At 58.3% G+C, this 22,466-nt stretch overlaps 1 protein-coding gene and 2 long non-coding RNA genes across 13 annotated transcripts; 1 reads left to right on the top strand and 2 right to left on the bottom strand.

Moving 5' to 3' along the window:
* Window positions 1–275: 275 nt before the first annotated feature.
* On the bottom strand, window positions 276–5,657 carry LOC119864238. 3 transcript variants are annotated; one of them, XR_005373538.1, is made up of 2 exons: window positions 5,340–5,657; window positions 276–5,198 (listed from the first exon to the last, which is right to left on the bottom strand). It is a non-coding gene; the product is annotated as an uncharacterized LOC119864238 (long non-coding RNA). The 3 variants fall into 3 exon arrangements; XR_005373539.1 differs by having other exon boundaries at window positions 276–5,132; window positions 5,340–5,652; XR_005373537.1 differs by having other exon boundaries at window positions 276–5,195; window positions 5,340–5,650.
* LOC111090983 lies at window positions 4,518–12,763 on the top strand. 3 transcript variants are annotated; one of them, XR_005373541.1, is made up of 5 exons: window positions 4,518–4,918; window positions 5,273–5,381; window positions 6,957–7,203; window positions 8,712–8,828; window positions 10,119–12,763. It is a non-coding gene; the product is annotated as an uncharacterized LOC111090983 (long non-coding RNA). The 3 variants fall into 3 exon arrangements; XR_005373540.1 differs by having other exon boundaries at window positions 4,522–4,918; window positions 7,045–7,203; XR_005373542.1 differs by lacking the exon at window positions 8,712–8,828 and having other exon boundaries at window positions 4,524–4,918; window positions 7,045–7,203.
* LOC102155623 lies at window positions 12,578–22,466 on the bottom strand. Of its 7 annotated transcripts, none has more exons than XR_005373536.1 (7): window positions 22,117–22,466; window positions 21,651–21,759; window positions 19,592–19,683; window positions 17,952–18,092; window positions 15,898–17,605; window positions 15,385–15,484; window positions 12,578–14,670 (listed from the first exon to the last, which is right to left on the bottom strand). XR_005373536.1 is itself a non-coding variant. In XM_038563616.1 (4 exons), coding segments are annotated over exons 1-4 (876 nt in total). In that variant the 5' UTR covers window positions 18,133–18,692; the 3' UTR covers window positions 12,578–14,669. The 7 variants fall into 7 exon arrangements, 1 of the variants encoding a protein (XP_038419544.1); XR_005373535.1 differs by having other exon boundaries at window positions 15,898–17,640; window positions 22,117–22,465; XR_005373533.1 differs by having other exon boundaries at window positions 15,898–18,092; window positions 22,117–22,464.

Raw genomic sequence — 22,466 nt, 5'->3', positions numbered from 1 at the left:
GAATACAGTCAATAGCATTATAATAAATCTGTACGGGGATATATGGTGGCTACACTTCTATACGGGGAGCGCTGAATGATGGACAGAATCATCGAGTCCCTACGTCGTACTCCTGAAACGAATGTAACATTGCATCTCAACTCTACTTCAATAAATATTAAACAACAGGGGCTTCTAATAGAAATGAGAGTGGATCCATGAAAGGCGGTAAAACAGCCACACAAATAAGAAGGCACCTTTGCAGAAATGATAGAATAAAGATTTCTCAAATGTTCTTAAATTTAAATCTGTTAAAGTTTTTATTTGATGAGGGCTCACAAGCAGTGGGGCGGGGGGTGGGCAGAGGGAGAGAGGAATCTCAGGCAGACTCTCACCCAAGCCCAGGGCCCCCGAAATGGGACTCAAGCTTTAGAATCTGAGATCTCGATCTGAGCCGAAATCAAGAGTCAGATACTCAACCAACTGAACCACCCAGGTCCCCTCAAATGTTCTTAGTGCAATAGGCAAGCTGTGAATGCTTAGGAGCTGTAGGACGTGTGTGACACCCAGGATACCTAGAGGGCAGGAGGCCTGGAGGACCTGAGGGTGGGAGGGAAGGATGCTGGGAGGGTGCCAAGACCCTTCCCACCTGTGTGGTGCCAGGACACTCTCATGGGACCGTTGACCTTCACTGTGTAGGGCAAAGGGCAAAGTGACCCAGTGACTGCACTGATGATGCGGGACCCCACCATGGGCGGATATGTGGTGACCCATGGTTACCACTGCCTGGCACACTCTGTGCTCTGTGTCCTCAGGCCTTTGGAGGCACTTGTGCTCTCTGTACCTGCCTCTACCACACTCCCTCCCCACTCTCCCCAAGATCCCAGGCTTAGACAATAGGTGCAACTCACACATCGACAGGTCACAAGTGAGTAGAAGTGGCTCCCTGCTCCCCTCCAACATTGTGGGGACTATGGGTGCCAGGTGGGGGCGCTGGCCTCCCAGACTGGGGTCCAGACACCCCGAACCTCAATAGAGTAGCCTGAGGCAGCTCCAGCAGCCCTTTCGCAGTCACCCTCCACCCCCCTCTCATTCATGAACCCTGTGCTGTGCAGGGGAGACTCAAGCCATGACCTCTCCAGCCCTTCCTAGACCCATGGACAATGACAGGTGATGAACCCACATCCCACTGGCCCGTGTGGGCCAGAGCAGGGCTTCCTGGGACCTCCTGGCTCCTAAATGGGCACACTCCTCACAGGCAGGGAACACAGAGTCCCTCCAGCTGCCCCCAGACCCATCGCCAGGCCATTCACATCTCGTTGCATTCATGGCGGGTTGTATTTTCACCCTCTTGCAGGCATCAGTTTTTAATTTTGATGAAGTCCAGTTCATTGCTTTTTCCCTTTGGTGCTTGGGCTTGTGGCATTGAAGGGAGACCATGCACGGAGGAGCACTAGCTCAGTGGCTATGCCACCGGCTCCCGGTGCTGCATCGGGCTGGGAGTCGTCACCCCAGGCATCAGGTCAAGAGTTCCCCGGAGACTCATGGGCCCCTGGTGCTCCGAGGTCTCAGCATGACAGCGTGTCCTGGGACAGGGGCTCGGAAGGTGACCTGTAGGTGGGCGAGCTACAGAGAGCGAGTGCCTGCGTGTGATGTGCCAGCCCAGCATGTCCCCCTCGGAGCTAGAGGGTTGTGTCCACGCTCTGGGCAGACAGATGGGGATCTCAACAGGGAGCAGTGACACCCGTGTGTTCTCTGAAGGGTTTCCTGGAGTCACACTTGGATGCATTTTGCAGCACCATAAAGGAGGACCTGGAGACCCTGCTGGCCTCGGAACAGGCCAATATAATAGCCAAGTACCATCAAGGTGAGGCCCAGAGAGAGCGCAGAGACGCTGGAGCGCACACTAGAGGTGAGGACCAATACCTGCAAGAGCAAGTGAGGCCTAGCTGGGCATCAGAGCCAAGGATGAGCCAGGTCAGCCGGGACAAGGACCACAGTCATCTGGAACAAGTGAGACCCAGGGGACATTCCCGGGCATCAGGAGGAAGTGATGGGATCGTAGTGATCGGCAGCGGTAGAGTCCAGGTGGGATCACAGGCAGAGTAGCAGGTGAAGCCCAGGTGGGGATCATAGTCACCAGGTCCAGGTGAGGCCCAGGCAGGCTTCACAGCCAGGGATGAGGTGTAGGGCCCAGTGGGAATGATCAGCAGCAAAGGCAGTTATGTACCAGGCGGGGATCATAGCCAGAGTCCTGCAGATGAGACCCAAGTGGGTTTTGTGGCCAGTAGGAGCAGGTGAAGGCCAGACGGGGATCATGGTCCACAGGAGCGCCTGATGTCCAGGTGGGTGTTTTAGCTGCCAAGTATAGGTGGGACCCACTCAGGGATCCTAGTCTAAGCCGAGCAGGTAGGGCCCAGGCAGGAATGAAGACAAGAGGATGGGCTCAGGCAGGGTGTGTAGGCATCAGGGGCAAATGAAGCACGACAGTGATCACACAGCGGGTGCAGGGGAGGCCGGGGGGTGGATCGTCGCTGGTCGAAGCAGGTGAGGCTGTCGGGCTGCTCCCATTGGACAGACAGGCCCTTCCTGTCGTGGGGGGCCAATCTCAGAGGGTTCTGGGAGCCCACGGTACTCCGGGAAGAGAGGAGCCACTCAGCTTCCAGCCCCATGTTCCTGGATCTGATTGGTCCCCACCACGGGGCCCCTCTGGTGCAGGCTCGCCAAGCAGGGTCTCCACGGGGCCCTTGGGACGACGCTGACCTCTCGCTGTGCAGAGTCACGGACCATCACGGCTCTCTGCACAGTGCCCTGGACACGCCTTCATCCCTCTCAGAGGTGGTTTGCGTTTGCAGGAACGTCTTTCTGGAGGCTGACCCATCCCCCAGGTCAGGGTCTCGGCCTTGAGGCCTCTGAGAGCCATGTCTGCGCTTGGCTGGTGCTGAGACACCAGGAGACACAGCGGGGACGTGGGCAAGAAGGAGCTGACCTTGGGGGAGGCCACAGGGCCCTCAGAGGAGTGGCGTCCAGCCTGTTTGGGGGAGAGCCTCGTGGCTGCATTCATCGGGGCGTCCAGTCAGGTCAGCGGGGGCTGCAGGGGGTGAGGAGCTCGGGAGAGCGTTGTCCTTTCTGTCGGAGGCTGGTCCGGTAGGGCTGAGGACAGAGGGTGCTCCTCACTGACCCCCAGGCCAGGGCCCCAAGGCCCACAGGGTCAAGGCCGGTTCAGGGAGTGACGGTGGGTAGCAGAGGCAGGCACCAGCCTCCATGTGGGGCCAGCAGGGCAGCTCGCAGGCCCCCGAGTCCCTCTCACCACCCAGTGACAAGGGACCCTTTGGATGGGTCACGGTGGGGCTGGTCAGGGGCTCCAACAGGACAAGAGGGAAAATGGGCCCAAGTGACAGAGTGACAGCAGGGGGGGGGGGGAGTCAAGGGCCAGCAGGGGGCACGGCCAGGGTGCGGGAGAGGCAGGCTGGACGCTGGGCAGTCAGGCCCCGGGAGGCGGGGGGACCTCAGCCAGACGGTCACGGGGGTACTCGGGTGGTGCTGACAGCTCTCAGGCGGGTCCCCCCAGGACAGTGGCCGGTCACCTCAGGGGGTGCCGGGGCCCCCACCCAGCCACCATCTACACCAACCCTCTCAACCCCAGAACGCCTACCCCTCCCGACCTCAGCACTGGCAGCCCCTGCCCTCCCTGGGGGAGCACTCCCCCCACCGAGACCCCCGGGCCGAGACGTGGGGGCTGTGGGGCCGGGGCCCGGTCCTCGGGGCTCTGCTTCCCTCTCCTTCCAGGGAGAAGGAGCTGCCCGGGCCCGGGCCCGGCCCCCACGGGGCCAAGGTGAGAGCCTGTCCTGGGCACCGTGCAGGCCGGGGTTTGGGGGTGTGGGGCCAACTGTCTGCAGACCCCATCCCCCAGGCCGTCCCCAGGGGTGTCTCCTCACCCCCCTGTCCCAGCACTACATGTGCTGCCGTTAATGTGCCACAGCCCCGGAGGCGGGGTCAGTGTGAGGGGCCCTGTGTCCCCCTGGCTCCTCTGGGCCCCGCAGGGCGCATGGACGTGGCACCAGGCACCCACCTCCCACGGCTGGGTGCTCCTCTGCCCCACACGTGTCCTTTCCAGCAACATTGCTGGGAGATCTAGTGAGCAGACAAGTGGAGACCCAAGGAGGGCAGTGAGGGGTGCGTCAGGTCAGGGCCACGGTGTCCTGCTCCTTGTGGGGACACCGGGGAGCTCAAGCTGGAATCTTCTAGATCCTTCTTGCTCCCCGGGATCCATGGTACCGCCTGGGGCCCATCTCACCAGCACTGCCTTCCTCCTGCACCTCGTCATGGGGCTGTAAGGGGTCCCCCAGGTGCGGGGACAGGTGTGGTTGCGTCTACTAGACATCGAGAAGGTGAAATCCAGGAACCCAGGGAAACACCAGGTCGGGCCCTTAGTGGAGGCCTGGGCAGGAGCTGAGGGGAACCTGTGGGGAGGGCTGAGGCCACCTGCCTGGGGACCCAGGGTGGCCCCAACATCTCCCAGAGCCTCTCAGACCTGAAGGCCCCCCCACCTCCCTGCTGCCCCCAGCTCATCTCCTCTGTCCATGGAGCAGTGTAGGCCCAGGTTCCAGAGAAGGACAGGACTGCGGGGCTCTGAGCTCCTCGTGGACAGAGTTAGCGTCAGGCTGATGGGAGCTGGCACCCTGGACAGGCCTGGAGCCCAGAGTGGGGCCGAGCAGGTGGCTGGTGCCAGGTTCCCGCTGGACGAAGTAGAATGAGCTCTCAGGTGGGGACAGGGAGTGGAGGACAGCGGGCCGGGCCATGCCCCACCTGGGGGGAGGGGATCAGGACTCAGGAAGGCACCAGGACAGAGACACCGACTCTCCAGGCACTCAGGTGCCCTGAGATGGGACCGCGCCCTGGGAGCAGAGTCCAGGGAGCAGCCTCCCCTGCAGGCAAGGTCAGGGCCCAGCCTGGTGTTCAGTCTTGGAGAGGCCTCTGTGCTGGGGGAAGAGGAGAGCCTCAGCGTGACCCGTGGTGTCCCCTCCCTGCCCGGGCTGACCCCCGTGTCCCTTCTCGCCCAGGGCTGACCCCCAGGAGAACCTTCCCTGCTCACAGCACCTGGGCAGGAGCCGTGACCCGGTCCCCGGGCTGGTGGGCACCTGTGCCCGTTCCTGGAATCACAGGGAACAAGGAAGGCCTGTGAGACACCCTCACATGGTGGTCAGCAGTGCTCCCTGCTAGGATGGCAGTTGGTGACAGTTAGGGTTCTGAGTCCCTCACAATGTCCCCCCCCCCCGGGTTCTCCCCATAGGAAATGAAGGAGGAGCCTGAGGTCTCTTCCCCAAAACCAAACAGATCGCCCTGGACGTGAACAAGACCTTCCGCAGCCACATGGTGTTCTGGGACCGCTGTGGGGTCAGGTGAGGCTGCCGGCCAAGCTGGGTTCTGGGGGCTCCAGGGACACTCCGGGGTCCAGGGGATGCCCAGGGGGCTTCTGGGTGAGGATCACGGGGCTCTGAGGAGAGGGGGAGGGAGGGCAGCAAACCATACTGTCTCGTGGTAAAGTGATTGGGACGACCCTGTGTCCCCCGGGTCTGGTGATGGCGAGCGGGCCCTGGCAGTGCTATGTGGGCCCCCAGCCACTGGCCTGACCCGTGAGGAGCAGGCCCTGCCGGGTTGTCAGTGAAGCCCGGGTGAATCCGGGGGTCGGCTCTGGACCCCCTCTGCAGGGTGGTCAATGTGCCCCGGGTGTGATCCTGCTCACTCAGCCGGCAGCTCAGTCCCGGGTGTCTCGGGGGTAGCCCCAGGTCACCACCAGTTCGTCTACCCGCCTCGGGGTGGTTCTGCTCGGTCCTGTCACCTGGTGAGCAGCCCAAGGACATCCTCAGCCCCTGGAGCTGACACCTGCATCTCCCTCGCTCTCCCCTGAGAGCCAAGCCATCCCCACCACCACTCTCTGTGCCTCCAAACGCCCCTGGACGTCCTGGGCCAAACCTCCATGCCCTTCACACGCGAGGGATGCCCCTGCTCTGAGAGCCCCCTGGGAATCGGGGCCCGAGGGACAGTCTGCACAGTTTGTAGGTCTGACGGCGCCACGTCTCCCCTTGCTGGGCCCTAGGGCTCCCAGAAACAAGAGATTTTGGGTGACTTTGAGCTGAGCAGTTCAGTTATTAGAGGGGATCAGTGTCATGAAGCTCTAGGGAGGTTGTGGGGGCTCCTGGGGTGTGGTGGGGCTCCAGAAGGACAGGGGCTTCCTGATGGATGAGGGAGGTTGGGGGGAGCTCCCAGGAGTCCGCTTCTCTGGCAGCAGATTCTCCCTAGGCTGGAAACCCTCCTGGGGAGGAGAAAAGGGGAGACTGTGGGTGCCCCCCCTAAGTTGGGACTTAGAGCCCTGAGGAACACACAGCACCCCTCTCGCTCTGAGGGTAGTGGCCCAGTTTCCTCAGCAAATCTCCACTTTTCTGCTTGAAGATCTCCCAGCAATGTTGCTGGAAAGGACACGTGTGAGACAGAGGGGCACCCAGCCGTGGGAGGTGGGTGCTTGGTTCTGTGTCCATGCGGACTTGATTTCGAAAACGCGGATCCCCTTTTGATGTATACCCGTAATGCAAATTCCCTCCTGTTTCCCAGAGTTTGTTTATGTAATCTCTACCCCCAACATGGGGTTCGAACTTACAACCCCGAGTCAAGAGTGGCATGCTCCTCTGACTGGGCCAAGGTAGATGCCCCAGTTTTTATTGAAAAGGTTCACATTTTTATATGGACTCCTCTGGTCTATGTTGAGCTAATCTTTGCAATTCAGAACAAGATTCTTCCCGTTTTTTGGCATAAGATTGTCCAGTTATTCCAACACTCTTTGTTGAAAAGACCCATTCTCTAGGAAGTGACCTCTCTTCCTCTGTAAAAGAATCAATGCCCCTGACCGGCCAGGGTCTCCTCTGGGCTCTCTCTTCTGTTCCATTGATCGGTGTGTGTATCCGTCACTGACCCTGCAGGGGCTCCACTGCTAATACTTCATCGTTGGACTTGCGATCAGGTGACGTGGGGCTCACACAGTTATTCTCCTTTTCCCGAATCCTTAAGCTGTCCTACGCTTTCCATCTTTGCATGCAAGTTTGAGAATCAGCTTATCTCTACCTACAAAAGTCTCCCTGGGATTTTGATTTGGACTCTGTTGACCCGAACACCGTTTAAAGACAACCGATGGCTTTACTGCAGCAGACCTGTCGATCCCTGAGCATGGTATGTGTCCCCATCCGTTTCGGTCTTTCCAGGGGTCTTTCTTCAAAATGTTGCAGTTTTCAACCTATGCATTCCATGCAAGCTTTGTGTAGATGTCTCCAGAGTATTTGATTTTTCTTGGAGCTATTGTAGATGATATTTTTACCATTTCTTCCTTCTAAATGTGGTTTTTCTGTTGCATTCTTGCATCCCAGGACCTCACCAAACTTACGTATTAGTCTACAAGTTTTTCTTATAGTTTCTTTGGGATTTTCTAATCATGTCCTCTGTGAACACAGACACTTTTCTATCTTTCCCACCTGGGTCCAGTTTTAAATTTTTCGTTGGAGAGGCTTGGCTTCCAGTATGGTGTTGAATGAGACACAGAAGAGACTTCTCTCTTGTTGCTGGTGTTAAGGAGAACATCCCGGGCTTCTCCTTTACCCACGGTGTGTGCTTCTGTCTGTTATTATGGATGCCCCTGACTGGTGTTCCCCTTATTCTAACTTTCTGGGATATTTTTATCATGAATGGCTGTTGAGTTTTACCAAGTGCTCTTTCTTATCAAGTGAGATGATCTGTGATCTTTTTCTTTTTTTTAAAGATTCCTTTATTTATTAATTCATTAGAGACAGAGAAAGAGGCAGAGACACAGGCAGAGGAAGAAGCAGGCTCTCTGTGGGGAGCCCTATGCGGAACTCGATCCCAGGACCCCAGGATCATGACCTGAGCCAAAGGCAGATAGATGCTCATCCACTGAGCCACCCAGTGCCCCTGTGACCTTTTTCTTTAGATTATTAGCATGACAGGATATAATGATACATGTTCAACTGCGTGTTCAGGATAAATGCCTCTTGGGTGAGGTGTGTGTTTAAATATATATTATAGCATTTGAATTCACTGTATTTCTTTTTTTAAGATTTTTAAAATGTGTTTATTTGAGAGAGAGAGAGAGAGAGCAAGAAACAACAAGAGCTGGGGAGAGGCATAGGGAGACAGAGAAACAGGCTCTAGCTGAGCAAATACCCTGATGCAGGGCTCGATCCCAGGACCCTGGGATCATGACCTGAGCCGAGGGCAGACGCTTAGCCGCGTGAGCCACGCAGGCACCCTCTGAGGATATTCACGTGGCTCATAGGATGTTTGTCTGTTGGACACTTTTATTTCTCTTTCTCTTTTTCTTTCTTTCCTTCTTCCTTCCTTCTCTAATTCCCTCCCTCCTCTCATCCCTGCTCCTGTCCTTCTCTTCCTCTCTGTCTCTCTCTCACACTCTGTTTCCCTCTCTATTTCCTTTTGCTCTTAGGTGTGGGTATCAGGTAATACTGTCCTCGTGAGTTGGGACCTCTTCCCTCCTGTCCTCTTTTTCTGGAAGAGATGCATATAACTGGTGGTCTTTCTTCTCTAAATGTCTGGTAGAATTTTGCCTTTGAAAGCATCTGGGGATTTTTCAGTTGGGGAACTACAAATTCCATTTAAAAAATTGTTATAGGGTTGTGATATTGTGCTTTATAATAAGTATGTTCATCCAGGTTCCTGGCTCACAGCTCACAAGACACATTGGAATTTCTGAGAGCAAAGGGCCCGTCTTCTGTTGCATAGCTTGGTCTCTTGTCCACAGTGGCTGAAATCCCTTCAGAGCCGTGAAGGTGAGGTGGTGTCTTGTTCTGCATTCCCAGCCCCACTCCACCACAGCTGGGTTTACATTCATGAGGGGACTACGGGAAAGCCCTAAGGATGGGGGCTGGGGTCAGGGGGACCCAAATGTGACCTGAGGGTTGGCGCCTCCATCAAAACTCAAAAGGAAGAGCAGTCAGAGGGCTTCCAGGTGGGTGAACCACGTGCCAGGCCCCTGGCCCCAAACTCCATCCGGTAGAAGGGCCCAAGGACCCCTGCAGACCTCACCCCATGTGTCTCTCCATCTGGCCATTCATTTGTGTCCCTTCACATCCTTTGTCATAAACCTGTAACCTACTAAGTCACCTGGCCTCCCTAGTTCTGTGAGCTGCTCTAGCAAATGAATGGAACCAGAGGACATGATCGTGGGGACCTCTGACTAATAGCTGGTCAGTCAGAAGTATAGGAGACAACCTGGATGGTGCCAACACTGGGGCTGTCATGCGGGATGTGTCCTCCCTGGTGGTGCTCTCTTCAGGCAGGTGGAGTCAGAACCGAGTTCATTTGGTGGCTCCCCTCGTCAGTGTCTGTGAGAACTGTGGTAATTCCTGGGTGATGTGGAAACACGTGTGCACGGGCACACACATACACACACACACACTGTAAGGACTCTTCTGGTTCTCTGTTTCATCTTGAGGGAGTTTGCAAGTATGTGTTTTTGAGAATTGTTCCATTTCGTCTGTTGTTTGTGGTTCCCTTCTTACCCTTCTCGGGTGTTTTTGGATATTATTGAGATCTCTTTCCTAATATTGGGAAATTAGGTCTTCCTTCTTTTATTCTGTCTTGCTAGAGGTTTATCAATGTGCTGATAAAAAGCCACGAGTGGCAGGATGAGCATCACATACCATTTTCCTGGTTTACAACATACAGAACAGGATCTGTGTTCTCTGGAACGTGTACGTGTGTGACCAAAGATCCATGTGGGGTACCGGACACAGATCAGGCTGGAAATGACCTTCCTGGTAATCCCACTGCAGGTGGGATTGGAGAAGGTACCCCAGGGGCTCCCATCATATCTCCTGAGGTTGGGCTCAGCCTGGGTGTTCATTATCTAAAGATCACTGTGTATGTGTTGAAAGACTCGATACTAAAGCATATCTGCACATCTACATTCCATATGTGTATGGAAACACCAAAATCTAGGAATGTTTGCTGCTGAGCCATAGGATTGCAGGTGATTTCCTTTTGTTGTATGTATATGCTTCCTAAGTGTTTCTTCTAGAGAGTATATTATTATCTTTGAAAATGTATTTTGGTTACAGGAGTGTCCTGTCCCAGGCAGACATTGCCACTCCAAGTCTCCCGCACTTCCTGTTCTTACACCAGGACCCTGGACTCAAATCATCACCCAGGACTGGACAATAACTCAGCCAGCTCATCAAAGTTCCTCTTCCCACCACTCCACTGGCCCATTAGGTTGTGGGAAATAAGGTGTTATAGTGAGTTTTTTTTTCTCTTTCCAGGATCAGATGAACTTGGGGAAATGTTCCAAGTGTTCCCCAAAACCTGGAGCTGGGGGAGCGCACACAAGGATGTGTGTGCTTCTGTGCTGAGCCTCCTGTCCACAAGGAGGCTGCCAGCTTGTGGCCAGGAGAAAGCCCTGGCAAGTCAGATGTGCTTGTGCAGGAGGCAGCCCTCAGGGGCCCCAGCCACCCACTGCTCCAGCTTCCACAGTTGGAATACGCAACTGCTTCATTTCATTTCTAGATCGAACCTTTGATCCCCACTTGCACCCTTCTATTATGAGAGTAGAAGTCCCTACATCTAATGTTATGGGTGCACGTGGGCACACACACAGCCATCTGGGAAATGCCTACACTGCACTGTCCAATAGGGTGGCCACAACCCTCGTGGCTTGAGCACTAGCTGTGGCTCCCACCGTATTTCTCCAGGGTAGCAGCTTATTTAGAAAGAGTGGTTCTAATATGTCTCCCTTCGTGTTGTAAGAGCACAGGCTGCTACTATCACATTACTTCAAAAAACCTTACAGAATACATAAAACAATGGTTCTTGAGACATGGGACACTAGAAGACGAAAGGACTTTGACCCTGAGAGACCAGCAGCCTTTGAGGTAAGACCTATGACAGCCCGGGTCCTTCCTAGACAAAGTTTCCAAACCACAGCAGAGGGAAGAAAACCCACACAACGCCCGGAGGCCTTCCTGGTGAAGAGGACAGAGCCTGGAGGCCAGAGGCCAGGAGGCTAGAAAGCTAGAGTACCAGACAGGAAAGGGTCTGCTCAAATTAAGGAGTCCAGGCCCACAGGAGCCCCTTGACTGTCCAGCAGATACTAGTGAGCACTCGCATGTGCAGGAACTACCCAGCAGGGCAGAGAGAACCCTCCAGAAGAACCAGAGGGAACAGTCCCCAGGAAACCCTCACAAGGTGCTGGCAATACTGCCTGTTCCCAACAGCTTCAGGGGGCCTCACCCCATGGGGTGGCAGACGGAACATTCAGGAGGGGGTTCCCCTGACAGTGGGGAAAAATTAAGCCTGGACAAAGTGCTGCTCTCCTTCACCCAACAAAGTGTAAGAGTAAGACGTGAATGGATCAAATTGTCCTCAAGTAACTCAATCTTCAAGCGGAGAAAGCTGGAACAGACCAGAGAGCCCAGAAATAAACCCACGTGTACAAGGTCAATTCAATTATAGTGAAGGAACCAAGAACACCCAATGGGGAGAGGACAGTTTCTTCAACAAATGGTGCTGGTAACACTGGACAGCCACGTGCAGAAAGAGTCTGAACCCCTTCCTCACACCACACACACGTCAACTCAGAATGGATTCAAGTGGGAATGTCCGACCTGAAACCCTACAAGTCCCGGGAGGAAACACAGGCGGTAAGGTCCCTGACCCTGGCCTTGGTGATGTTTGCTGGGTTTGGCAGCAGAAGCAAAGGCAATAGAAACAAAAGTAAACCAGCAAGGCTATACCCAACGGGAAAGCTTCTGCACAGCCAGGGAAGCCACTGAATGGGAGAAAATAGCTGCAAATCATAATGTGATGAGATGGATATTTAAAATACAAGAACTCACATCACAAAGGACCAGAAGACAAAAAGCACCAGATTAAAAATGGGCAGAAGATCTAGACAGACCTTTTTCCCAAAAGACTGACACATGGCCAACAGGCACAGGAAAAGATGCCCTACATCACCGATCATCAGGGTTTGCAAATCAAAGTCCCTAGGAGTTGCCACCTCATGCCTATCAGAATCTCTGGTATCAAAAAGACAAGAAATATCAAGTGGGGGTGAGGATGTGGAGACAAAGGAAGCCAGACGCACGGTTGATGGGAAGGCAAGTTGGTGCAGCCAATGTGAAGCCATCATGGAGGTTCCTCGAAAAATTAAAAAATTAAAAAATTAAAAAATTAAAAACGAAGCAGCCCGGGATCCCTTACGCTGATGAACAGATTACCAAGAGCTGATATATCTACACCGTGAATAGGAGTCAGCCATGAGAAGGAACAAAATCCTGCCGCCTGTGACCATGTGTCCCCACACCCAAGGGTGTGATGCCCAGTGAGAGAAGGTACAGGAGAAAGATGAATACTGGGTGCTTTCACTCATATGTGGGATCTGAAAAAAACAAAACAAATGAACAAGGATAAACCAAACGGAATCGTTTTTTTTTTTTTTAACACAGAAAAATATATCTTTCTTTAAAAGAATGATATTTTCCAAAACAAACACGCAAAAAGAGTAAAGTGACAAGTGTGGCACTGATTTACAATTTGGCAGATCTCTTTAATATCTGGATTCACAGGGACGCCTGGGTGGCTCAGTGGCTGGGCGTCTGCCTTTGGCTCAGGTCGTGATCCTGAGGTCGTGAGATCGAGTCCCACATCGGGCTCCCTGCACAGACTCTGCTTCTGCTTCTGCCTGTGTCTCTGCCTCTCTCTGTGTGTCTCTCATCAATAAAAAGTAAAATCTTTTTAAAAATTCTGGATTGTCAGAGGACAGAAGACGTTTCATATCTGCCTCTGCATTGATTTCGTTTTCAATTTAAATTCAAGTCAGTAACATATAGTGTATTATGAGTTTCAGAGGTACAGTCAGGGATTCGGCAGTTGCACAGAACACCCGGTGCTCGTCCCATCATGGCCCTCGTCCCCATCCTCCCTTCCCCCGCCCCCTTCAGCAAACCTCACTTCCCTAGAGCAGACTCTCTTGTGCTTTGTCTCTCAGTCTGATTTTGTCTGATTCTACTTTTCCCTCCCTTCTGGTCTTGACCCCGGCGTCTGGTCGACATTGGCACGTGGAACCTCAGCTTTGTCTGCCTGGCGGACACCTGCCACGGGCTGGTGGGAGCCTGGGAGCGCCCCCTCTTCCTTGCTGGGCTCTGTCCCCTGCTTGCACAGAGCTCCGGGAGCCCCAGAAACAGGCTGGCTGTGCATTTTGACACCACAACACCTTATTGAACTTTCAACAGCAAAAGGGCTCGGAGCCGAGGGTGTGATCTTCCACTGGGGAGGGAGACCTTCCTGTCTCCTGGAGAATGCCGAAATCACATGGAGGTGCGGGTGCTGGGGTCCCCCATCCTTGGAGCCTGTGCTGACTCCAGGTGGGGGCACATTTCCTGGGGTTGGGGCCTGAGAGGCAGTTCTGAGGACAGCAGACCTGACCTGGACCTGCCGTGTTTGGGTTCCTGGGCTGGGTCCCAGCATGTCTGCCGGACCCCGGCCCGTGGCCCACTGGTGCCAGGTAACTGACTGCTGGAGACCCAGCACTGGGGAGTCTGCCTCCTAGTTGGGTGAGGGTGGGGTCCCTCGAGTCCCCTGCTGCCCCGGTACCGGGCTGTCCTGTTATTCCAAGTGTGGCCCTAGGTCAGAGACCTGGATCTGTGGGGCACGCCCAGGTCCCAGGAGGCCACATACTGCTCCGGGATGGCTCACCTAGCCTTGGAGCAGAATCCAGGACTGGCCAGGGCCACAGGGGGCTGGACCTCAACTTCATTCTGGCCCTGGGGGGTGCATGTCATCTCTGCCCCCACAGAGTCCAGGACCAGACCAGCGCAGGTCCCTTTGGGTCCAGGGCTTGTGTCCTGTGTGGAGGGTGCCTCCCTCCAGGAGAGACAGTGAGGTGAGGCAGGGCACGGTGCCGGCTGGCCAGAGCCTCAAGGCCCCCACACTCACCATCACGCTCTGCCCCAGAGGCCCACGAGCATTCAGCTCCCCTGTTGACACAGAGGTCAGAGGGTCCCAGGCGTGAGCGGGCCCGTGGGGCAGGCGGCTCAGCGTTGTCCTGCCTTGGCCTGGCTGTGCCAGTCACTGCCCAACGGGGGCATGGGCTGCAGTGGCCCCAGGCCAGGAAAGGTGTCCTGATCCCTACAGCATCATCATTAGTGGGATGGGTAGGCCCCGTGATGGGGGACGCCCCTCTGGGGAGGCCCAGGCAGATCCTGAAGGGAACAGGACTCAGTGTTCTGGCTTCAAGCCCATGTCCTAGGGCCACCTGCCTGTACCCTCCTGGTTCACTGGAGGGTGAGGAGGGAGTTCCATCGCTGTGGGGGCAGCCGGGCCAGCGAGGAGCCCCGGGCTGGGGGCAGCTGGCTCAAAACCCGAGCCCCTGGACTTCCCGGGCAGATGTACAGACATGGACTCTAAGGAATTTCCCTCCTGCAACAGTTCCTCGGCCTTGAGGATGGCCTGGCCGGAAAGGGTCCAGGCCGCTCAGGTTAGGTGGCTGGGACTGGGAGGTCAGTTCATCCACCCTGGGCAGCATCTCAATGCTAGGAAAATGGAGGAGAGGCCTGGGCGCCGGGGACACTTGCTCCAGGCACAGGGGCCTTGTGGGGAGCCCTTCACGTCCCTCTGGAAAGATGCAGACAAGGTTAGCGTCTCAGGCAGGCTGTGTGTCCCCAGCTGGGGGACCCAGGGGTCCTCATGGCCCCTGCGTGGCCCCCCTGGTTGACCTTGTCCAAAGCCCTTCACCCCAGGGATGCCCAGCCCCTGCAGTGAGTGCCCGCATGCCCAGCCCTGGCCTAATTCAGGGTTCCCTGAATTAGGAGAAGAGGAGAGGTCCAGAGATGAGGAGGAAGGCCCTGGGGGCTGTGTCCACTGTGGCTGCCCCAGGAGGCTGAATCGGGAGGGGAAGGGGCCCTGAGCCCACCCGAGGGGCAGGACACACTTCATCCTTCAGAGCCGGGCCATGGAGGCCCAAAAGTGTCTGAGCACCCCCTCATCCTCCAAGGCCAGGGCTGGGCCACGAGTCCTGCAGAAATTGCCCAAGACCTTCCAGGAGTAGCTTCAGGAGGCCTTCTGGGCAGTGGGTGTGAGTCAGACCCAGAGGGGCCCTCCTGTGGCAGGTGTCCCCCAAAGGCAGCAGCTCAGGGTCCAGCTGTGACCAGGAGGCACCACAGGCAGTGCCATGACTGGAGAGGCCTCATGCCTGCTGCTCCACTCAGGGGCCCCTGCTCAACCCACCTGCCTGGCCGACCCCCTCCCAGGCCTGGGTGCAATTCAGAGCAGTGAGCCATCACCCCTGGGTTCCCCCAGACACACCTGGGCTCCCAGGGGCTCACTTACCACTGTGCACCTTCAGGATTCTGTAAGCCATGGCTGTAAGCATGCGTTCCCCGTCCAGGATGTAGGCGTCCCAGAGCTTCAGGGTGAGGGAGAAGGGACTCTAGGGAAAATGGGGTGGGAGAAGCTGCCTGAGTAGGACTCGAGGGGTCTCAGCAAGGGTTAGGGGCTCCCATTGGCCCACATCCCCTGCCGCCGCCCTGGCTGCATCAGACAAGGCCCCCGCTTGGTGACCACATACCCCAGGTGGACCCCAGGCTGGGTGCAATGGGCCAAGGGCTCATCCACACCCCAGGCTGACCTGGCCTTCCCTGGGGAAGCTGAGGCAGAGATAGTCTGGCCCCCAGGAAACTCCTCAAGGGACCCTCCGGGCTTCTCCAGGGTGGGTCTGGGCTGTGAGCCTCAGACTCCAGGGTTCAGGGGTCGGACCTGACTTGTCTGGAGGCTGGGGCTGAGCTCGGCCCTTCCTGGGGTCAGACAGTTGGTCAGGGAGTAGGGGTCCTTGGGTGGCCTTACCTGGTCGATGAAACACTGAAGGAACTCCCTGGGGGTGTAAATGCCAGTGCACATCTATTCCTCGTCCTGGTGGAAGGGCAGCAGGTGCTCAGGACCCACCCAGCGGCCCCATAGAGCCAGGTGGACACACTCCCCATGGCCCCGCCCAGCCCCGAGGGCACCCTGAGTCCCCCAGGAGCAGGAACATGACACCAAACTCTGGCCAGCTCAGAAGGCCGCTGCCCCCACCCTGCCCCGGGTCTTGGGACGGAGCCTCCAGGGAGCTTCTACTCGCCATGTGCTTCTGCTTGGGGAGAGCTCTGTCAAGAATATACTCATGATGGGCCTGAAACCTCAGCAGTTTGGGTAACTCTGGAATGAAGGAGCCTGAGCAGGCCGCAGGCCCCCAACAATCAGGGCCTCCTCCCCAACCAGGCATGGGAGGGGGGTGTCCTGGCAGGTGCCTCCTCCCCCACACCCCTGATCCCATGTGTGCCCACAGCCCTCCAAGCCCTGACTGGACCTGCACTTCCCAGAGAGCAGGACTGACTTCCAGGCCTGGGGGTCAGGCCCCCAGGGCCCTCATCCTCACAGAGACCCGCTAGGTGGGGGCCCTGGGCTGAGGACGAGGCCTGTCTGACCAGCACCCTCTTTCCTGCTATGGCCTCTGCGGGGGCAGGCGGGTCTCAGGCACCCAGGGGCAGGGAGTGCAGGCCATGCGGAGGGTGATGGGTGTGCGGGGCCATCTCTGGGCTTGGGAGTCAGGCTGGGGGCAGAGCTAGGTGTGGGGAGACCCTGCCGCCTGGGCTTTGTCTGGCTGGGGTGGCACGGGCCTGGGGGCATGCAGGCAGCCAGACAGGAGGCTCAAGGGGCAGCGGGAGGGCTAGACTGGCTACAAATAGTGGAGTGGAGTGGGTGGCCATAGCTCCAGGACCCCGAGGGGCACCTGGGGAGGTGGAGCCCTTGCAGGTGGGGAGGTGGGCTGGGTGGGGTCCCTCCTGTCCCACGGCTGCAGCAGCCCTGCAGGGAGGCTCTCCTGAGCTCCAATCCATCCAGCGGCCAGTCCAGCCCCTCCCGTGCATGGCGTGCAGCTGGGCCAGCGGCCAGAAGGCTTCCTCCTCGCTCAGGTACATCAGCAGGGACGCCCACCAATGGCTCATGCGCTGGCAGCAGCCCACCTCCTGCAGGAGCCAGCCCCCCCTTACACCCCCAGGGAAGGTGTCCACCTACAGGTGGTAGAGTTGGGGGATGGGGGCTTCCTCCCGCCCAGGTTGTGATTAGGGCTCTGGTCTCTCCAGGATCCAGACCCGAGGTTTAGGAGCAGCGGTGTCGCAAGAGCCCAGGCAGCCGAGCACTCAGGCACCCGGGGTACCCTCCTCCCACAGTGGGGTCTCCCCCCAGCCCCCTGCCCGAGTCCCAGAGGAGAGAGCCCATCCGTTGCATCTTGGGACAGCGGAAGCTGGGGTCCTAACCGTGTGTCCTGTCGGGTCACCAACATTCAGAAAAGGACACGTGTGGGGCAGCAGGCCTGGGGGCAGAACACTCACGGTGTTGTACGCGGAATAGGCCGACAGCACGTGGAGAAGGGCTTGCAGCCCAGGAGGCGGCCGGCAGGGTGGTCTGCTCAGTGTGGCCCTCGCCCAGCAAGTCCCAAGAGGTGCGGACCCCAGCCTCACAGGCCCTGCGGTCCTCAGGGCACGTCAGTGGGGACTGGTCTCTGGGGTCAGGTCTGCACCCGGTGACAGCAGCGACCTCAGACACAGCCTGCTGGGCGGTTATCTGCGTTCTGGGGTTTTCCGTTTGCCTCCAGGAGACAACCCCAGAATGCAGCTCCTGGGCTCTCCCAAGTGGACAGCTCCCCCTCCAGCGCCAGAGCAGCCCCCCACGCTCGATGTCCCCCTGGGAGCCAGGTGCTCCCCTGGCCCTTGCTCCCCTCATGCCTTCTTCCCCCTGCCCTGGCGTGTTCCCGCCTCCTGTGAACACCACCGGCCACCATCTGGCCACCTGCCTTGAACAACTGCAGCAGGTGCATTCGGGCCCTGAGCGCATCCACAGCGCCTTGCCTGTGTCCTGACCTGGCCTCTGTGTTAAGGACCTCGTGCCGCTCATCCAGGAGCATCTCGGGTGCCTCCGGGTTGCAGCCGTGGTGAGAATGCCGGGAGCGTTCATGCAGGTTTGACACAGATAAAAGATTCGAAGCAGTTGGGTCACTATCTCTGAGCAATATGGGTGAGCGGTGAGGTCCCGTTTCAGCATTTCCTGACCCCCGCCTGCACGAGTCTGTACCCCCAACTCCCACTGCCCCCCTGCCAGGCCTGCTGGAGGCTGCCTCACCGGGGACCAGGGGTCACAGGTCAGCCTGACCCCGCCGCACTCTGAGGCCCAAGGGCGACACAGGGTCACCAGGTCAGGGGTACAACACACCCCCTCAGTGGAGGAGCCTCGGTGTCTCTCAGTGAGAGGTCCAAGCGGCCCCCCGGGAAGCTCAGGCACCCCTGCCGGCGGCTCCTCAGCCCGTCCCCGCGCCCCTCTGACACGCACCGCCGGCCTCCGCACGCTGCACACACGGAGCTCCAGCCTCCGCTCCGTGCACCTGCACCCACCCTGTCCGGGCGCCACTGCTGTCCTCTCCCTCCTACTGGGTCCCTGGAGACTAGCAGGACACCCGGGCTTCTGATGGGACGGGCCCTCGGAGGCTGTAAGGTGGCCAGGGAGGCGCGAACATGCCCCACACTAAGCAGCTGCACCACATTGTTTGAGGGGGCAGGTAATGATGTGGGGGGATGGCGTGGGGGGATGGTGGGGGGGGGGGAATGCTCTGGGGGATGCTGTGAGGGATACTGTGGAGGGGATGGTTTGGAGGGAATGGGGGTGGATAGCGTGGGTGGAGTAGGGGGGAACACATGGGGAGATGTGGCGTGGGGGATGGCGGGGGGATGACGTGGAGAGGAAGGTTTGGGGGGATGGTGGGGAGATGGTGTGGGGAGGAGGTGTGGAGGTGATGGTTTGCAGGGATGGAGGGGGATATCATGGGGGAGGTGGGGGGAGGGAGAGGGGGGATGGTATGGGGGGATGGCGTGGTGGGGATGTTGGGGGGATGCACACACAGGGTATCCCTGTTTTCTAAGATACATCCGAGAACGACCATAGGTACATCCCCCCAGGTCTGGGGTTTCTGTAACACACTTGCAACTGGGGACCCATGAAGTGAGCACAGGTCCCCAGGTGGACAGGGACGGCATCGGGGGGTCATCACACTATTCACGCTAACAGACAATGCAGATTGTCTAAAATAAAATAAAAAAATTCAAAATACATAGAAACACCAAATGTGGTCACGTTTACCTGTCTGACCTCATTTGGTCCACCTGTGTCCTGGTCCCTCTGCAGCTGTGCTGCCCGCCCCAGGGTCCCTCACTGCTCCCCTATGGCCCCCGACCCTGAGCCCTGCTCTTCACAGGGTAGTTCTATGTCACCCGGTGGGGTTCAGCTCACACAGTGACACCGGGAGGCCTGTCCTGCGCCCTCGTCATCAACAGACCCCGAGGGGATAAGGGGTCGTCCTAATCACTTTACCATGAGACAGTATGGTTTGCTGCCCTCCCTCCCCCTCTCCTCAGAGCCCCCGTGTTCCCCACCCAGAAGCCCCTGGGCATCCCCTGGACCCCGGAGTGTCCCTGGAGCCCCCAGAACCCAGCTTGGCCGGCAGCCTCACCTGACCCCACAGCGGTCCCAGAACACCATGTGGCTGCGGAAGGGAGATCTGTTTGGTTTTGGGGTGGAGACCTGGGCCTCCTCCTTCATTTCCTGTGGGGAGAACCCGGCGGGGGGGCGGGCATTGTGAGGGACTCAGAACCCTAACTGTCACCAACTGTCATCCTAGCAGGGAGCACTGCTAGCCACCATGTGAGTGTGTCCCACAGGCCCTCCTCGTTCCTTGTGATTCCAGGAACGGGCACAGGTGCCCATCAGCCCGGGGACTAGGTCAGGGCTCCTGCTAGACTGCCGGGGCGGGGGGGGGGCAGGGAAAGCCGGGGGGCAGCCCTGAGATGGAGGGGACACCGATGGTCAATCCTGGGCAGGGGCGACACCGAGGGTCAACCCTGGCTGGGACAAGGACACTTGGGAAGATGTGGGGCCACCCTGGGTCCCCAGGCAGGTGGCCTCAGCCCTTCCCACAGGTTGCCCTCAGCTCCTGCCCAGGCCTCCACTAAGGGCCCGACCTGGTGTTTCCCTGGGTTCCTGGATTTCACCTTCTCGATGTCTAGTAGACGCAACCACACCTGTCCCCGCACCTGGGGAGGGACCCCTTATAGTCCCGACAACAACCCAGCTGCAGGAGGAAGCAGTGCTGGTGAGACGGGCCCTGGTGGTACCATGGATTCCGGGGAGAGAAAGGGAACTAGAAGATTCTGGGAAAGGCTCCCCGGGGTCTCCGGAGAGGCTGAGTCCCCACAAGGACCTGACGCTCCCCTCACCACCCTCCTTGGGCCTGCGGAGGCCTCGGCTCTGGCAGCAGACTCTCCCAGGGCAGGGGACCCTCCCGGGGATGGGGCAGGAGGAGACTGTGGGTGGCCCCACCCTGTGGGGACAGAGTGTGCCCTAGGGAGCAGGCCCCTCACAGGCTCCCCCTCGGTGCCCTCGTAGGCTTCTGAGGCTCAGCCCTTCCTCTTGGAGCCCCCAGATCCCACAAATCCCCTGATTTCCTTAACCTCCTCTTCATCCCCTGGGAGCCATCCTTCCCCCATTTCCAGAGCCCTGAATGCTCTCCAGGACATGCTCCTAATTTAGGAGTCCCCTGACATCTCCTGGGAGCTACACCACTGCCCTCATCCCTCTAGGAGCCCCCTGACATCTCCTGGGAGTACCCCCCCACTTCATCCCTCTAGGATCCCCAGACATTTCCTGGGAGCTCCCCCCAACCTCCCTCATCCATCAGGAAGCCCCTGTCCTTCTGGAGCCCCACCACACCCCAGGAGCCCCCACAACCTCCCTAGAGCTTCATGACACTGATCCCCTCTAATAACTGAACTGCTCAGCTCAAAGTCACCCAAAATCTCTTGTTTCTGGGAGCCCTAGGGCCCAGCAAGGGGAGACGTGGCGCCGTCAGACCTACAAACTGTGCAGACTGTCCCTCGGGCCCCGATTTCCAGGGGGCTCTCAGAGCAGGGGCATCCCTCGCGTGTGAAGGGCATGGAGGTTTGGCCCAGGACGTCCAGGGGCGTTTGGAGGCACAGAGAGTGGTGGTGGGGATGGCTTGGCTCTCAGGGGAGAGCGAGGGAGATGCAGGTGTCAGCTCCAGGGGCTGAGGATGTCCTTGGGCTGCTCACCAGGTGACAGGACCGAGCAGAACCACCCCGAGGCGGGTAGACGAACTGGTGGTGACCTGGGGCTGCCCCCGAGACACCCGGGACTGAGCTGCCGGCTGAGTGAGCAGGATCACACCCGGGGCACATTGACCACCCTGCAGAGGGGGTCCAGAGCCGACCCCCGGGCTCACCCGGGCTTCACTGACAACCCGGGCAGGGCCTGCTCCTCACGGGTCAGGCCAGTGGCTGGGGGCCCACATAGCACTGCCAGGGCCCGCTCGCCATCACCAGACCCGGGGGACACAGGGTCGTCCCAATCACTTTACCACGAGACAGTATGGTTTGCTGCCCTCCCTCCCCCTCTCCTCAGAGCCCCGTGTTCCTCACCCAGAAGCCCCCTGGGCATCCCCTGGACCCCGGAGTGTCCCTGGAGCCCCCAGAACCCAGCTTGGCCGGCAGCCTCACCTGACCCCACAGCGGTCCCAGAACACCATGTGGCTGCGGAAGGTCTTGTTCACGTCCAGGGCGATCTGTTTGGTTTTGGGGAAGAGACCTCAGGCTCCTCCTTCATTTCCTGTGGGGAGAACCCGGGGGGGGGGGGGGACATTGTGAGGGACTCAGAACCCTAACTGTCACCAACTGCCATCCTAGCAGGGAGCACTGCTGACCACCATGTGAGGGTGTCTCACAGGCCTTCCTTGTTCCCTGTGATTCCAGGAACGGGCACAGGTGCCCACCAGCCCGGGGACCGGGTCACGGCTCCTGCCCAGGTGCTGTGAGCAGGGAAGGTTCTCCTGGGGGTCAGCCCTGGGCGAGAAGGGACACGGGGGTCAGCCCGGGCAGGGAGGGGACACCACGGGTCACGCTGAGGCTCTCCTCTTCCCCCAGCACAGAGGCCTCTCCAAGACTGAACACCAGGCTGGGCCCTGACCTTGCCTGCAGGGGAGGCTGCTCCCTGGACTCTGCTCCCAGGGCGCGGTCCCATCTCAGGGCACCTGAGTGCCTGGAGAGTCGGTGTCTCTGTCCTGGTGCCTTCCTGAGTCCTGATCCCCTCCCCCCAGGTGGGGCATGGCCCGGCCCGCTGTCCTCCACTCCCTGTCCCCACCCGAGAGCTCATTCTGCTTCGTCCAGCGGGAACCTGGCACCAACCACCTGCTCGGCCCCACTCTGGGCTCCAGGCCTGTCCAGGGTGCCAGCTCCCATCAGCCTGACGCTAACTCTGTCCACGAGGAGCTCAGAGCCCCGCAGTCCTGTCCTTCTCTGGAACCTGGGCCTACACTG

Source organism: Canis lupus, chromosome 18 (assembly GCF_011100685.1).
Source record: "Canis lupus familiaris isolate Mischka breed German Shepherd chromosome 18, alternate assembly UU_Cfam_GSD_1.0, whole genome shotgun sequence".
Classification (NCBI taxonomy): Eukaryota; Metazoa; Chordata; class Mammalia; order Carnivora; family Canidae; genus Canis; species Canis lupus.
The sequence above is the reverse complement of the archived record's forward strand: the minus strand, read 5'-3'. Positions and strand labels throughout refer to the sequence as shown.